At 36.4% G+C, this 17375-nt stretch overlaps 1 protein-coding gene across 1 annotated transcript; it reads left to right on the plus strand.

Annotated features, from left to right (window-relative positions):
* Window positions 1-1528: 1528 nt before the first annotated feature.
* LOC127654704 (transmembrane protein 182-like) lies at window positions 1529-14864 on the plus strand. Its single transcript, XM_052141993.1, has 5 exons — window positions 1529-1971; window positions 4774-4909; window positions 5833-5934; window positions 10452-10589; window positions 10793-14864. The coding sequence occupies exons 1-5, from the start codon at window positions 1831-1833 to the stop codon at window positions 11017-11019; spliced, it is 744 nt and encodes a 247-aa protein (XP_051997953.1). The 5' UTR covers window positions 1529-1830; the 3' UTR covers window positions 11020-14864.
* Window positions 14865-17375: the final 2511 nt, after the last annotated feature.

Here is a 17375-nt window from a genome sequence, read left to right on the forward strand (position 1 = left end):
TTTTTTATATTGACTGTATGTAGATATCCACTTTATCCAACATTTGTTTGTTTTCTATTTTCTAAAGTATCCTGATGCTGTTTTAATGAGTGAGAAGCTTCTGCATATTATTCAGTGAGATAGCAGTCTGAACTAATCAGACTGAATATCCAATCGATTCAGACCTTTTAATTCTAACCTGTTTGGCCAATTTGGTGAAAAGAACTGACTTTATTTGTGAACTGGGCATCACTATTTCTGACTCAGTAGACTGAAATGCGGGACAAACGTCAAGATCTTTGATATTTTCAGTCAAAAATGGCCTAGTCCGGTCTCGAGTACTACAACACTGGCACATGGAACTCTGCGCAGACATAACACTGACAAAAATTAGAGACAGTTACTAGGGTGGCTAAAGTTCCACCAGCCAAGACTGCCAACTCTTGCAATCATCAATGGACATCTGCTACAATTATTTTTAATTTTAGCTTGCACAATTTGTCTCCTGTACCCCTAATACCTAAATATCCCTTCACTTTTCACAGTTCAAAGGACCTTGGACTTTCAAGAAAAGCTGTATGCGATGGATGCCCTTTTCATAGGCCCTGCTGTTCAATCACAACACAGTGATAATTGGTTCCTGGTTTTTCTGCTCACTGCAAAATGCCCCACTCAACAGATAATGAGATGAGATTTTCCTGGTATTGACCCCATAAAGAAATCTAAATGGTAATATATATATAAAAAAAGTGTGTGTATTTGTGTGTGCATAAGTGAAGTCGAAAAAGAAAATCATACATGAACATGCATATTACATAAAAAAGTTTTACAACCATAACCATAAAATTATCATTTTTATATATGTAACATACATTTTCCCATTTACCCACATACGACATTCATATAGGATATATGAATTGCTACATGTCACATACAGTATATATATGGATACATACTATATTAGAATGTATCGTAGTGAAAAACAGTTCTCCACTTCATGTTTGCACCTTTACTTTAAAATATATGTCACAAACAGTGGAATTGGAAATATATGCCCACAAACAGTATAATAACTATAATTTTATAGTAATGTTCATATATGCCCATATATTTCAATCAATAGCTTTGATATATGTGGAAACTAAAGTCGTACAATAGACTATAATAAAAAAAAAGCCAATGCCAATATAAGAAATCCATATGTTATGTCTGAATGGATTTAAAGACATTAACCTGGATTCATCTTCCTTTTCATGACTTCTTACATAGTTCACAGTACTTATTTTTGTGAAGGATGTTGGGAATGCCGGGCTCTGGTGTCTTGCTTCATTTTTATTCCTCCCTCAGCTAATTGTACTCCTGTGGGGGAGTATTAAGGAGATATTTTGGTCCTTATGTCTCCCTCCTAAAATCCTTTCCCATTTTAAACCACTCCTCTCAGAGAGGCAGTAGGCGCCTTCACTCAACAGACCAAAATAGCCCAAAAAATAGCATGCTTACATGAAGCCCACTCCCCATCCAAAGTCAGGTCTTGCTCTGACAGCACAGCTCTGGGAAGGGGAGAGACATTGACACACACACACACACACACACACACACACACACACACACACACACACACACACACACACAGACAGACACACACAGACACTGGAGCAAGGAAGAATCCTCAATCAGCCACCCACAGAATTTATGAGCATTGCTGAGAGTAACTGGACTAAGAGGACAGGAGCAAAGATTTCAATTTTCACGCAGATTGGGGGATTTACATAATTTCAGTGCTTATGAAAAGAGAGACTATTTGAAACAAAAACCAAACAGCTGAAAAAGTTCCACTCTGAGATTGTCATCATGAAGTTACGTGTGGCACAATTTTTTGCTGGGCTCTTTGGTGCCTTGGCAACTCTATTAATTCTCTTATCATTAGGTGATTATTGGCTCTTGGCATCAGAGACCTGCACACCACATTCAGATGGACTGAGCACTTTGGAGGTGGGTGGAAGCTTTTAGGGGAAAGAGAAATAGCTGTTAAAGAACAAGCCGTAAGCACCATGTACACTTGTACAAATATTTCATTGATATGAAGGTTAGCTCTGGGACATTATCTGAAGACTAGATCTAGTGAAGGATGATATTTAAAATTATGAAATTGTTCTCTCCAGAAATATTAACTACATTTATTTTGGACATTAGTGTATATTTTCAACCAAACTGTGTTAATCCTATCATCCTGTTGTTTGATTCTTATTAAAGCAAATTCTTTGAGCAGTCATGGGCTTATTTGGGTTCTTACCAGTCACAGTCATATGACATGCTTGTGCGTCACTATTTACAGTCTTTGAGTTGTTGTAAAGTAGACTATCACACGCTGCAGTGTGATACCACACTTGATACTGAGCAATGAAACTGGAATCTGACCGCAATATCTATTCATAGGTGTCAAACATGAATAAGATTTCTCCTTACAGAGAGTTGACAGGGACAAATATTGAGTTGTTTCTGAGATACGTCTGTGTTTGAGAAGGTTGAGAGATGTATAAAAAAGTGCCTGATTAAAGGTTAAGTTTATGTCAAGGTAACCAGCGGCATTCATAGGCTGTGCCTGGAATATCAACAACACCAAAACTACATGTTGTGTTTTGGATGCTGTTACACCACTAGGCACAGACTTTAACACGTTTAACCAACAAGACTTCCTTGGTCAACCAGTATAATGAAAGATCATACAGGTCAACCAACCTCAGTAGCTGTTATGGTCTAACAGCAAGACCAGCAGCTTTCTAATAATAATCAGAATGGATCATCTTGGAAATTGCATTGTGGTTTAAGCAGTTTTTTTCATCAAGGAAGTCTTTAAGCAAGCTTCTGGGTGAATAGCACTAATAGTAGGTCGAACAATCTGCTGCTGAAATCAGTCTATGATTACTGAAAATCAATCCACTGCCCTAAAGCTGGAAATGTTTTTGAGGTGAAATGTCCACAGGGTGCTGGCAAAAGTGTTGTATTTCTAGTTTTAAAGGAGCAATATGTAATATATTTACTGTACTAAAGCATAAAATTATCATAATATGTCATTAGAGAATTAGGAAAATTTGAAATAATGTTGAAATATTTAGTAATTGAAATACTTAGTTGAAATACTGGCTTCTCCGAAAACAATGCTACAGCCAGTATATTCTACTTTGAAATGTCCATTCCGGGCCGGAATTTCTGTTTGTGCTTTGGCTTGTGTGATCCCACCCACTGCCCATTTCCCAATAGTACTTAGACACCCCGGGTTGCCAGATTTGAAACAAGTTAGCGGGTAAACACAGTGCGCTGCAGCCACGGAAGCCAGCAATACATTTAGCTAACATTGACAGAGTTATAAATATTCCACATGAGCTGCTTTATAATTTGCAAACAATAAAAACATTGCAAGTGCACAGTATACATTAGCTGATCAACTTACAGTGTAAGGCTCGTCACTTGCCATAGTCAGTTTGCTTCAACCTGGCAACCTACGTAAGCGAGCAGGGGTCGGTGGTGACAACTCTCTCCAATATTTTTAATTTGGTCTGCAGAATCATTTTAAACGCTTTAAGTCAATGTTACATATTGCTCCTTTAAATTACATCATATAATACCATCAACATGAATGCACATTTTATTTACCCTATGCCCTAACCCAAACCCCAAACCCCAAACCTAAACCTAACAGTGGAGTAAAAAAAAATAAGTGGGGTCAGTTTCAAAGTACGGAAGCAGCATGTTGATTACATGTGTGATCATGTTCATCATGTTGAATCTGAGTTATTATTCCATGTTTGTCTTTCTGCTGTATTAAGACACACTTTTCCCAGACCAAAACCACCTCTGCAAACAATAACAGTTTATAAAGTCCTTAACATCCCTTTTTTTGTATCCTGCAGCTAAACACATAAACAACACAGTGCTGGTTGGATTACTTGTGAATTGTAATCAGGTACAGATTACAAATGACATGACAAAAAATTAAATCAGTTACATAATCTAATCCGATTACTTTTGGATTACTTTCAACCTAATTCTTTTTTATTTTATGTCACATGCATTTCAGCAGGATAATAATTTTAACAAAAGTACAAAGAGGAACAAAATGTATTACATTCTTTATTACTAACAAAAAGATCGTTATTAAATTTTTTTAAAAGTGCAGTAAACATTACATGAATGAAATAAACATTAAATCTAACAACAATGACACTGCATGGCTAGAGTTTACAATTCAAAACACTGAGACATCAAGTTCATTTTAAGTGCACAAAACAATAGCGGCATTACGAACATTAATGACCATAAGATCAACATAAAATAATCATAAAATGAACAAAAATAAACTACCATAAAATCAACAGCAACAACGTTGCCTAGATCAAATATTTCATCTAAAAACTATAAAACACATTTAACGCTTACTGCTTACTGATAGTCAATCACCTGTTCCAAAGATGAGGTGGATATCATACTGCTGTAATGTAAAAGGTTCACATGCTCAACATTTTCAGACGGGGTAAGAAAATGATGATATTGATATGAAAATTATTTCAGATTACAAGTATTTTAATGTGTCATTTAATCCAATTAAAAGTACTTTATTTTTTTAATCTGATTACATAATACAGATTACATGCAATCCTTTACTACCCATTATTGACAGCAGACTCGCACCCACAGACTGCAGCCTGCAGTCCTCAAGCTATTTTTAGCTTTTGTCACATCAATGGCTCCGCAACAGGTGCCCATTGCTCTCTGACCTTTGCTCTTTACTCACAGCAAGGTGATGTGCTGGTCAACCATGGCCCATTAAAGAGTGAAGGCCATAATATTACCTTTTCCCATGAGGGTTTCATGTGGCGCTGTACCTTTGATGACAAAATGGAGGAGGACAACCTGTGGGAGTTTTGGTTTGGTAAGAGAGATTGTTATATTTTCTTATGGTGACATATGAGTTTCAGAGGGGTCTGTTGTTGTATTCCAAGATCAAAAAGTTGTCCTTTAGGTGCAAAATCTACAACCGAGGAGGATCTAAAAGACTTAGGTCACCACTTTATAAAATTGTTAGTGAGTTATTTCATTATAGAAAGTGCGAGGAGTGTGGTTTTGGCCCTTTTTGAGACTTTGCACTAAATATACAGTACTGTGCAAAAGTCTTATGCACATTAGATGTTTCACAAAAACATTTGTCTTAAGATGGTTATTTATATCTTCAGCTTTAGTGTGTCATAGGATACATACATTTTATACTACCAAACATTCCTTTTGCAAATAGAATAGAATCGTAGAACAGGGAGCCCTGCAACAGATGGCATGGCCCACACTGAAAATCGAGTCAGTCTGGGATTACATGAAGAATTAGAAGCAATTGAGTCAGCCCAAATAGATAGATGAACTGTGGCAAATTCTCCAAGAAGCTTGGAACATCCTATCTGCCAACAACCAAGAAAAACAGTGTCCAGGTGTACCTAGGAGAATTGGTGCTGTTTGGCAGGCAAAGGTTGTCACACATAATATTGATTTAGATTTTTTTATGTTTACTGGACTTGAAATTAAGTGATAAATGAAAACTATTTATTTTTTGAAGACATCTTCACTATGCAAAATTTTTCACAAGTGCCTAAATCTTTTGCACAGTACTGTACATCAATCAAAGGCCTCTGACCTGTTGCCCTACAGAAGGTCAAAGAATGTTCATAGAGAAAGTGAATAAGTGTTTGGGTTACTTCAGTTGGCAAATTACTTTAATGAGGTCATGTACACTTTTTAATATTCATTGAAACAGTGATTAAAACCTCTTGTACTAATACATGCCAATTTTCTTTGTTCTTCCAATAGAACAGGAAGGTGTGCATGTAAAGGTATGCACACCTGCATATCTTCTTCCCTTTCCAATCCCTGACGAGACCTACAACACCACTAGCTATACATCTGCCATAAGTAAGACATTTTTTTAAATGTATGGACTTTTTATTTATAATACATTGCATGTTTTTTGCTTCACAGTTGAATTACTGTGAATTTAGATCACATGATAATAATGACTGATTAGGGATCTTTAAACTTCTATCAGCACCACACTTCTTATACAGTACAAAAGTATATATACAGAATAATATGCTGTTTTGTTTGTTGCTAGCTAGCAACAAGCTGCAAGGTTAAATAGAGTTATTTGAACAGATAAAATATAAGTTGGATTACCACAAAAAAGTTTTTGTACATAAAGTATTTGAGGAGAGTCTACATTTTAACTTGACATCAAAGAAACACATTTTCGGAGGTCATGTGATGCCATGCGAGGTTCGGACATGTGAATGGCGAGCTCTGCGTACTTTGCTTGTTTTTATACTTTTAATGATATAAACCAGTGAGATTTGATACACCCTGATTCATAACTGTTCTAGGAAGACAACATGTCAAAGAATTCAAAATTCTCGGGCTCTGGAGACATTAAAAGACACTTATGTGCTCAAGATGACACCCCCAGAGGCCCAGAGGCCTCAGACCAGGGAGTCAATTTGGCTGGAGAGGTGAAATAGATTTGCATAATTCGAATAGCTGAATACGTCGATCGATCACTGCCATGGAGACGAAATTCACTGAGATGGTTACAAGAGTGGGGGATGCCGAGAAACAGATTGATTATCTGGAGTCATCGGAGAGGAAATTAGCTGCTAATCCGCTAGTGACCAAAACAGACTTGGAGCATGTATGGGAAAAGTTGGAGGATATGGAAAATCATAGTTGGCGGAACAACGTCCGAATTGTTGGAAATCCTGAGGGAGCAGAGGGACAGAATATGGTGGAATTCCTAGATTGACTTTTTTGCAAGTCTGCTTACATAACAGGCCATAAGCTGGAAGTCGTGCGATCTCACAGGATGCGATCCGCTGAGGGAGACAGGCCCTGATCAATTCTGGCCAAATTTCTGAGATCATCCGAAAAATATTTATTACGCGAGGCGAGGAGCAATGGAAGGCTTTCTTGGAAGAACCACAACATTTTCTTGTTCAAAGACTTTGTGAATTTGACAAGAGAGAAACTTGATTGATTCAAGGAATGCAAGAAACTATTACGTCAAAAGAAGTTTGCTTTTGCACTGATGTGCCTGGCCAAATTGAGAATAGATACTAAGGATGGCCGCAAGGTATTTACATATCCACAACAAGCGATGCCCTTAATAAAGTCAATGGAGTGAGTAAGTCATTATATGATTCTCACATTGCAGCTGAGTGGGCCTGACTCACTGAACATTGACTGACCGAGGAAACTGGTCACATTTTTTGTTTCTTTTTGTGCGGTTGCCGCCTAGCGGCAGGAGTTTGTTTTGTTAAGTAACACTCTTTCAGGACAGTTTTGTGGATGAATCTGCATGTTCTTTGTGCTTATGCCTCCTATTGGTTGGAGTTTGTTTTGTGGAGTATTTCTTGCAGGACATTGGAGTGATTGAATCATCTGATGCACTCATGTAATAGTCGAATGGGCCGGTTCACTGAACATTCGTTTGACTGCGTGAGGAAACTGAAAGGCTTTTTTTTTTTTTCGCTAGTGGCTGAAGCTTGTTTTGTGGAGGAACACATCTTGATGACAGTTATGTGGATGAATCTACATGTTCTTTTTCTTTATACCGCCTATTGGCTGGAGTTTGTTTTACAGATTCTTTTCTGATATGTAATTCTGTCTCACACAATTTGTATAGAAACACCGGATTTAAGCAATCCAACGGCAAAGTTTTCACAGGGGTTTTCGTAGGCTTACATGGACTGTTTGAGTTTAGAGGGATCTACGCCAGTTTGCGCTGTTGTGTGCATTGTTTTTGCGCATGTTTTTCTATTTTCTGTTTGTTTGGTTCTGGGGGAGGTTCTTGGGTTTGATTGTTGCACTAATGTTGGAATGTGAGATTTATAATTTTGTTTTTGACACAGTCTATCTTTTCTAATATGTCAAAATGTCAAATGTTAATATGAGTGGATTGTCTCTCTCTACATGGAATTTGAATGAGTTGTGGCACCTTATAAAAAGTTTTTTATTTTTTAAACATAAGAAATATGATATAGTGTTACTCCAAGAAGTGCATCTTTCCCCGCAGGAAGCTGAACAATTTGGGAAGATATGGGTTGGACATGTTTTCTTTAGTGCTGGCTCAAGTAAGAGCAGGGGACATTTATCTATAATTGGCAAGGTTAATGATATTAAAATGAATTGTATTCAAAAATGTTACTACCTGCTCTCCCTGTAGATGTCCACCTCTCTTATTGCATGCAATTTGATAGCATAGCAAAGTCCTTAATTTTGGAATTGTAAGCATCCTAGATTACAATTTAATATGTTACATAGGATGATTGACAAAGGTGGGCTAGGTCTACCCAAGATTTTGTTTTATTATTATGCACTCAGACATTTGGCTCATTGGTCACTTCCACCTGAGAGAGCCCCTCCCTTGTTTTGTATTGAAAAGGAAGTTCTTGCCCCTATTTTGCCATTGCAAAGCCTTTCTATCAAACTAATTGGAGAAGTTAAGCAACACCCCATTATCTTGCATTTGCACTCTGTATGGACAAAAGTGTCCAGAGTGTTTAATTTGGATATTTATTTAAATGTTGCCTGAACCCAAAATTATGTATTAATAAGTCCCCTTTCTGCTGGTCAGTATGGATTGTGAGAGATGTTAATACACTTAGCATCCTACAGTATATGAGAGTGGAGTGTTGAGATCTTTTAAAAATGTGGTTCAACATTTTGGGATTCCCAGATCTGTTTTATAGGTATTTATGCGCCACCTGCTCTGTACTATATTTGGGAGTAGCATACAACCCCCTAAAGCGGCAGATACTCTGGGAATGGTGATTACTGCTTTTGAAAAGGTCATGAGGCATCAATGTATTACTCCCTGATAGTTCCGTGCCTGGGGGACAGAGCTTTAAATTCTATCAAGAGATTATGGGAGAAAGATTTAAATTTGGTATTGGGGGAGGGAGTGTGGGCTAGGATTCTTAAAAACATCAAGCCTGCATCTAGAGATGCAAGGGTGCACCTTATGCAATTTAAGATTTTACATAGATTTTATTGGACCCCCCCTCTAGATTGTATAGGCTTGGTCTAAAGACACACCCACCTGCAATGCCAGTTGGAGGATGGAGAAATGGCCCATGATTTGGTGGTGTGTTGAGATCCAAGAATTTTGATTGAAGGTTCAGAGTTTTGTGTGTGACGTGGCACTCGTGTTTCGTTTTGCCCCGGATTTTGCCCCAGTTTTGGGCGATGGGGTGGTCATTGATGTGGGGAATAAACACATAACAAATTGGGTTTTGACCGGTGTAATGACCGCCAGGTAAATTATTTTAAGGAGATGGAGGTCGGCTGGGGTGCCCCCATTTCAGGAGTGGTGCACGGAGATGGGGAGGTGGTGACTTTTGAGGAAGTGTCATTTAGAAGACTGGGTAACTTTGTTGGGTAAGGATTTGTTTGTTGGGATATAGAGCAACTATTTGGAGTTTTATGTAGGGCTCTTGGGGAGGGGCAGTGGAGAGAGAGGTAAAGGTATAAATGTGTGTGATTAATATATATATATATATATATATATATATATATATATATATGTATATGTATATGTGTGTGTTTTTATTTTCTTTTGTGTATATACTCATGTGTGACCACAGGAATGTTTGTTGAGGTTCAGTTGGGGTTGGGGATTGGGAGGGATAAAATGTTAATTCTATGTATATATGTTTTTCTTTTCTTTATTAACTGTAGGACTAAAAAATAAAAAAAATATTACATTTTTGTAATTAAATTGTGGCATAACATTGATTACCACCAAAAATTATTTTGACTTGCCTCTACTTTTCTTTTTAAAAATAGCAAAAATATGGGTTACAGTGAGGCACTTACAATGGAAGTGAATGGGTGCCAAACCGTAAATGTTAAAACACTATGATATATTGTCAACAAACCCTTAACCCTAAACTGACTGTAAAAATTATGATTTAAACAACTTTACACTCCAAATTATACATGAGTTTTAACAGAAGAATTAATGTGTGTTTTTATAAAATTATAATCTTCACATTTCTGCCTTTAAACCCTCCAAAAATTGGCCCCATTCACTTCCATTGTAAGTGCCTCACTGTAATTTTTTGCGGTAATGAACATTATTACACAAATGCTGGGACTGAGCATAATTTGTATTGATCCCAGAATATTTCTATAAATTAAGGCAACTACATACTGTAGCTTCATTCGGGTATGGAAAGTTCACATTTCACAATCCATTGAATTCCAAGTAACACTTACATATTTTACAAGTTGAATATCCTTCATCCCTTGGAAATATGACAGATTACGGAAGGATTGCAATTGGGTTGCGAATTGTTTCATGTTTTCTTTCAAGGTCCACATTTAGCTACTCTAACTGTGAATAGCTTTCCCTGTGGCTTAAAAACCTTTTTATTATTCAGTCTACAGAGGATTCTGGAGTGTCTCCATGTTGATAGGTGTGGCCACTGTGGTTGTGGGTGGCTTCATTATCATTTGTGCAGCTCCATTTGCCAGTCATCGCCTTTATAAAGCAGGGGGTGCACTCTACCTCATTTCTGGTAAGTTAATGATCATACTGAGTGAAAACTTAAATATCATTAAAACTTATTTTTCCTCTAACAGTTAGTTTTATCTCTTCTCTTCATTTGGACATGTGCAGTACCTCTGTTGTGGAAATCTAAAGAATATGTTGCAGATGACTAAACATCTAATGTTCTCTACCCTCATATCTCCAACACTCTATGCTGTCTCTGTTTTCCAGGTTTCTTCCTTCTTGTTGGATCTGTGATGTATGTTATCTGGCTTGAGATTTTGGACGTAATGAGCTTATATGTGGATTATCAGAAGTCTAATAGTTGCTCAGACTATGAGCTCAATTGGAGTTATGGCCTCTCTTTCATGTTTGCTCCTGTGGGCGCGTTCTTCTGTCTACTGACTGGTCTTCTCTTCCTTGTGATTGGCCGTACAGTCCAACAGAATTACCATTGAACCTGATGTATTTGACATTGAAAACAGCGGAATAAAATGTTATCTTCAGAAAACATGTCTAGCATTGAAAGAAAACAGGTTTGCCCTCTTTACAGTTCATGACCTTAAAACTCTGAAGTTGCATTAGATTTATCACAGGCTGGGGTAAAGGTATAATAGTTTGATTTGAATTTGCCTTTGAATTCTGCACATTTTGCTTTACAGTTTTTCCTCCATTGGTTTGGCTCATTTCTTGAAACAGAAATTACATTCTCAAACCTCTAAGATCATTTGGCAAAACAGTCTTACAGTTCAGCACAACACTATAGCTCACTTGCAAAAGCTCATATCTCTCCCAAAACTGTTCACTCATGCTTCAAAACAAAATTTCCTTCTCATTTAAATAATCAGTGCCCCCAAAATGCTTCGTCCCTTTGGCATTGTGTAAGCACTGCAAGTCAAAATGTTTAGATGTTTTGTCACTATGGCAGAGGACCATTGAAATATCCCTCATGTCCACCTTTCAGTCTTAGCCCAGTCCTTCATTGACAATGGTTACTGTACTTTTTTTTGTCTAGCTAACAGAACACAATTGTGTATAAAACTGAAAAAAAGAAATAGGATTTTAGGTTAAGAGTAGCCTCCAAATTTTGACATCACACATTGCACTCATACTGCCAAGGAAATTGTAACCATTATCATTCACACACATAAAGTAACTTCCATACATCAGAGTAAAAAGAAAATGTATACAGCATAATATACTGTAATATAAACACACAAACAAAAAACAATGAAAATTATATGCAGCCTACAGTGCTTGGTCATCTGAGATGTGAAACTCCTCCTTCGTTAGTCAAGTTCTAGTTTCACCTGTCTGTCAATTGCTATAATACATTTATCAAATGTTCCAAGGGATTCATATATGGTATTATGTTCTTGACTAATTTTGACAATTGAACAGACTATTGTGCATGTGATGACTTATACAATGAAATGACGCTGACACGTTTTGGAGCGAACAACCATTAGACTGAGACTCAACAATCAGTTTAGATCAACAAGATCTATTCACTTGGAAATTGTGCTAAATGTAGGCTACCTGTACTTAATCATTTGCAAAGATGTAAGATGTACTGAGACATTGAGACATGTACTTAGACATTTGCAATTTGATGAAATGAATGAGAAATTCAATTCTGTTGTGAACAATTGCCAAGTGGTTTGGAGGTTTGTCCATGTTGTGTTGAGAATGTAATTTATGTTTCAAGAAATGAGCCAAACCAATGGAGAAAAACTGTAATATGTTGCCTTTCTGTGTGCTGTGAGCAGTACTGTAAACATGGATCATGGATGGTTTGGGATCACCTCATGTATGCGTGAGTTTTTGTGTGAGTGTAGTATTGCACAAAGCACCATAAATATGTCTATTATGAACTGCTGCATTTATATTTTTTATTATTTTACAATGCCTGGTTTGGAAAAACATAACCAACATATGTTATTTGTAGACTTCATTGTGCCTGCTGGAACCTTGTTAATTATAACATGTTTAACACTTGCGTTTTAATAGTTAATTTAAACTGATAGTTCACCCCAAAATTACAATTATCTCATTATTTACTCACCCTCATGATATCCCAAGTGTGTATGTCTTTCTTTCTTTATCGAAACACATTTGAAGAAAAATAGAAAAATATCTCAGCCCAGTAGGTCCTCTCTTTTGAAGCTCCTAAAATCACACACAGTCAGAATATATTCATCCATATGAAAGCAGCTTTTAAATGAATGTCTTCTAAAGTGACACGGTAATTTTTGGTGAGAAAATGTGTTCCGCAACTGCTTTCAGGTCCTTGAATAACGTATAACGTGCAAATAAGGGCAGCCGGTGGATTTTCTGGTGCCCTACTAGTTTACGTTGGTAACCCCCTAGGGAGTTGATGCCCTACACAGACTGCGTAGTCTGCTTATACGGAGTGGCAGTACTACTCACAGGGTTAGGTGCTTATCTTGGATGTCTCAACCGAGTGGAGAACATTAGATTACTGCTCTGTACTGTTTTTGGGAGTAGCATACACCCCACAAAAGCGGCAGATACTCTAGGAGTGGTGATTACTGCTTTTGGAAAGGTACCTCTGTGTCCATGGCAACACGAATACGTCACAAGAGAGACTTCTTGGACTCCACCCTCTCCTGAAGCATTGGATTATGGTAAAAAGTACTTAAAAATGTATCTTTTTACTGCACCAAAAGTGATCATGTTGCTTTTGAAGAGAGTAATTTAACATATGGTGTTGAAATTTATAACGTTTTGCTGGCTGTCTGTAATTTTTGGAGCTTCAAAAGAGACATCGCCATCCACTTGCATTTTAAGGATCTACTGGGCTGAGATATTTTTCTATTTTTCTTCAAATGTGTTCTGATAAAGAAAGAAAGTCATACACATCTGGGATATCATGAGGGTGCGTAAATGATGAGAGAATTTTCATTTTTGGGTGAACTATCCCTTTAATGGCTATTTAAAGTTTTTTTTTTTTTTTCCTGCAAATGCTTTATATGATCTACAGTACATAGTCAGACATAAAGGGATAGTTCACCCAAAAATTCTCTCATCATTTACTCACACTAATGTCCTGCCAGATGCACATGACTTTCTTTCTTCTGCTTAACACAGATGAAGATATATAGTAGATGAGTACGAAATATTTTAAGCTCCAAATGGACATACAGGCAGCATAAAAGTAATCCATATGATGCCAGTGGTTAATTATATTTCTTAAGAAGTGATATTAATGTGGGTAAAAAACAGATCATTATTTAAGTCCTTTTTTACTACCATTCTTCACTTTTACTTTCATTTTCACATTCTTCTTCTTTTGTATTTGGCGATTTGCATTCTTTGTGCATATCGCCCCCTAGTGGGCAGGGAGGAGTATTTAAAAAGGACTTAAATATTGATCTTTTTCTCTCACACACCTATCTTATCACTTCTGAAGACATGGATTTAACCACGGGAGTGGTATTGATAATTTTATGCTGCTTTTATGTGCATTTTGGAGCTTCAAAATTGTGTTACCCATTCACTTGCATTGTGAGGAGATATTCTACTAAAAATCTTTGTCTGTGTTCAGCAGAAGAATGTCCTACACATCTGGGATGAGAGAAGGGTGAGAAAATGATGAGAGACTTTTTGGGTGAACTATCCCTTTAAGCATTGTAGCTTGAAATACCCAGCTAACCTGAAACATTTACATTTTGTTTGCACAGTTTATTCAAACAGCACCACATTTTGGGAGAATCTCACGAAACATGTCTTAAACAGGGTCATATTCCACCCCCAAAATCAAAAGAAATAAATATAAAATATACTTTGCTCAAAGACAATGAAGCATATTTTAAGGACCCTTTTTTGCACTGTGAAATAAATAATGCTTAAATATTATTTCAATTGTAAAGTATATATACATCATGGTAGTATGTGTTTTAATGTATGCTCATTTAACTAAAAAGTAATTATATTACAGCATATTTATTTTACCTTAAAGCAGTAAAGAAAATAAATAAATATATACTGTGTGTGTGTGTGTGTGTGTGTGTATATATATATATATATACATATATATATATATATATATATATGCACACACAGTGAAAACAAAAAAACCTGTGTCTTTAGTATCATAAAAATAAAGTCACAATGCTTATGAAAAATTAAATATCTTAATGCAAAATAACACTTTCGATTTTTCTTCATTTGATTATGGTGTAATGTGGCCCAGACATGTTTTTGTGAGATTCACCCTTTGTAAATAATATCTAATATCGCTACTGTGTAAAACTGATTTGTTATTTCAAAGATTTAATAAACCTATAATAAAATAAATAAATAAATAAATAAAAAAACTTGTCTTTGTTTCTGTACGTTTTATAACTTGATTTAAAACCTGATGCATGCTGTGTCAGCATTTATTTAGGGATCCATGCTGATCACCAACCAAAGATTACAAGCTCATATTTTTGTTTAAAGTACAGAAAGAGGTAGACCAATTGTGAATGCAAATTTCACACAGGCTATGAGGTGAAAATACCTCCTGCGTCAGACAGCCTGGAGATGCAACACAGGCATGTGTGTCCATGTACAGCAGAAATTCTGGGATATATGACTCATCTTTATGGCAGGTGTCAGCTGTATTTTATACACTCTCTACGACTATTCTTAGGACTGTTAGAGGCAATGTTAAAAACTATAAATATGAGCATGCATATCAGAAAATGTTGATTTATTTATAAAAAAATTATGATTATTATTTTTTTAAATGTCTGTTGGCACTGAATTCTTTCTAACAGACCAGTGTTTCCAAGAAAGTGCGCAGCAGGCTCACTTTAGTGTTTGTGTATCTGTTTCTGCGTGTTAGCATATGTTTTACTGTCCGTCTTTAGTATGTCTGTGTCTGTATTAAGTTTCACTAGAGCCAGCTGTAGGCCTCCTACAATGCTGAACTGTGTGTTATTTAAAGCTTGTAGATCGTATTACAAATGAGAACCAAACTAAGAGCTACTCATATATTGACATGCGAGTACTGTTGATCTGTAGAGGTAATGTGTAAGCTACAGATAAGGATTTAGTGCCACTTAGATAAACCAGTTTGGCCATTGTTTCCTGAGAAATAGGACTATGGTAACTTGTGCTTGCACATGTCACACCCAGTGCCTTGTTAAATTGACCCTAAATAACATTACAAAAACATGTAATGAATCATAAAATTCTAATATCTGAAATTCTTCATCAGTAGAGAGTCATTGGTGACCTCCATTGTATCAAAAGCACCTTTCTTAAATGTTGATCGTTTAAAAATAGTCAGCTCCATCTTTTAGCCACTAGAGGTCACTCTTACTGTACATGAGAAATCAAGGCACAGTCAAAACATTACACAATAACATGGAGGTATAAAGTGATATACTGTATAATTTAAACTGAATGTTGATGGATCGGACAAATCACATACACAACAAGAACAGGCTTGAAATGCACAGCATTTTCCTTAGGATTCATGTAAACTTGATGGAATCTATTTACATTGCTTTAATCCATTAGTAGGTTGTGTATGACATGCTGATCCAAAAGGCTTGTTTGGTGCTAATGAATGCATTTCCACAATGCCAATCAGGATCTTTCACTTTCTATCTGCAGATACCAAAAGAGATTTTATAACGCTATTCAGGGTTATCACAATATAAGCATTTCCACAAATATATCTTGTACCTTGGTGATAGATTATATTCTAATTATGAGAAATCAGATGTGTCTATTCATGAGAAATGGGATAGATGCATGCACCTAATCAATTCATATCCTTTTCAAGATACTGTCTGTGGGATGCGACAGATGTGTGAATGAATGTTCGGAATGTGTTGAAAGACAAGATAACTCAACACATTCGTTGCATATTTGTGTGTGACTATGAGACAAGAGTGAGAATCAATTATTTTGAGAGTACATATAAAGTCATGGAAATATGGCTTGGAAAATGTATGGAAATATCTGAAGAGAATATTAACAGGAACACACTCTTTGCAGTGTCATTAAAAGCATGTATTGTACAGTATGTGTGCTACTGAGTGTGCAAGTCTGGGTGAGAGTGTTATTAGTTCCTTAGTCCCTTGTGATTGTTGTTCAGTTCCACATGATTAGGCCCGATAATTGTGTGTTGATAATGAGCATGTTCACAGCACTGAACAAAACATTGTCTTCCACAACAAGACTCATGCGGGCCGGCTAGGACAACCAGGAGCTCTAGAATTTACAGTACATGACTTCAGGTTAAACCAATGGACCATGACAGTTTAGGATGAGACTCTGGAGTCTTTAACTTGTGTTTTTTGCTCTATGCGTCTCATACTTTGACACAATACGCCCGTATTTATCTGCAACAACTTGAAGTAGTTTAAATATCTATGCATACCTATATGCATTAAATTGTGTTCATTAAATTATTGTGATAATAAAATGTATTTGTTCAATTGGTCAAAATAATTTATTTAATTGTATGTCAAAAACAAATGATATGTACATTATACATATACTGTATATATGACATATATGAACATATAGATAGATGACAGACAGACAGACACAGAGATAGATAGATGGACAGACAGACAGACAGTCAGACAGACAAACAGATAGATAGATAGATAGACAGACAGACAGACAGACAGACAGATGGATATATAGACAGACAGACAGACAGACAGATATGTAGATAGATGCTTCTGAGGACTGTAACTCTAAATGAATTCTTTCATGTCCTTAGATATTCCACAGCAAAAAGGCAAAGAATAAACAAGAGCTATAACAAAAGCCGCAGCATCTTGGG

The sequence above is a fragment of the Xyrauchen texanus genome, chromosome 14 (assembly GCF_025860055.1).
Source record: "Xyrauchen texanus isolate HMW12.3.18 chromosome 14, RBS_HiC_50CHRs, whole genome shotgun sequence".
Lineage (NCBI taxonomy): Eukaryota > Metazoa > Chordata > Actinopteri > Cypriniformes > Catostomidae > Xyrauchen > Xyrauchen texanus.

Excerpts from the sequence above, each read along its gene's own strand:
- LOC127654704 (XM_052141993.1), top strand. The coding sequence starts at position 1,831 with ATGAAGTTACGTGTGGCACAATTTTTTGCTGGGCTCTTTGGTGCCTTG. Across the intron at positions 1,972-4,773 it reads ATGGACTGAGCACTTTGGAG|CAAGGTGATGTGCTGGTCAA; the intron begins GTGGGTGGAAGC and ends CTTTACTCACAG. Across the intron at positions 4,910-5,832 it reads CCTGTGGGAGTTTTGGTTTG|AACAGGAAGGTGTGCATGTA; the intron begins GTAAGAGAGATT and ends TTCTTCCAATAG.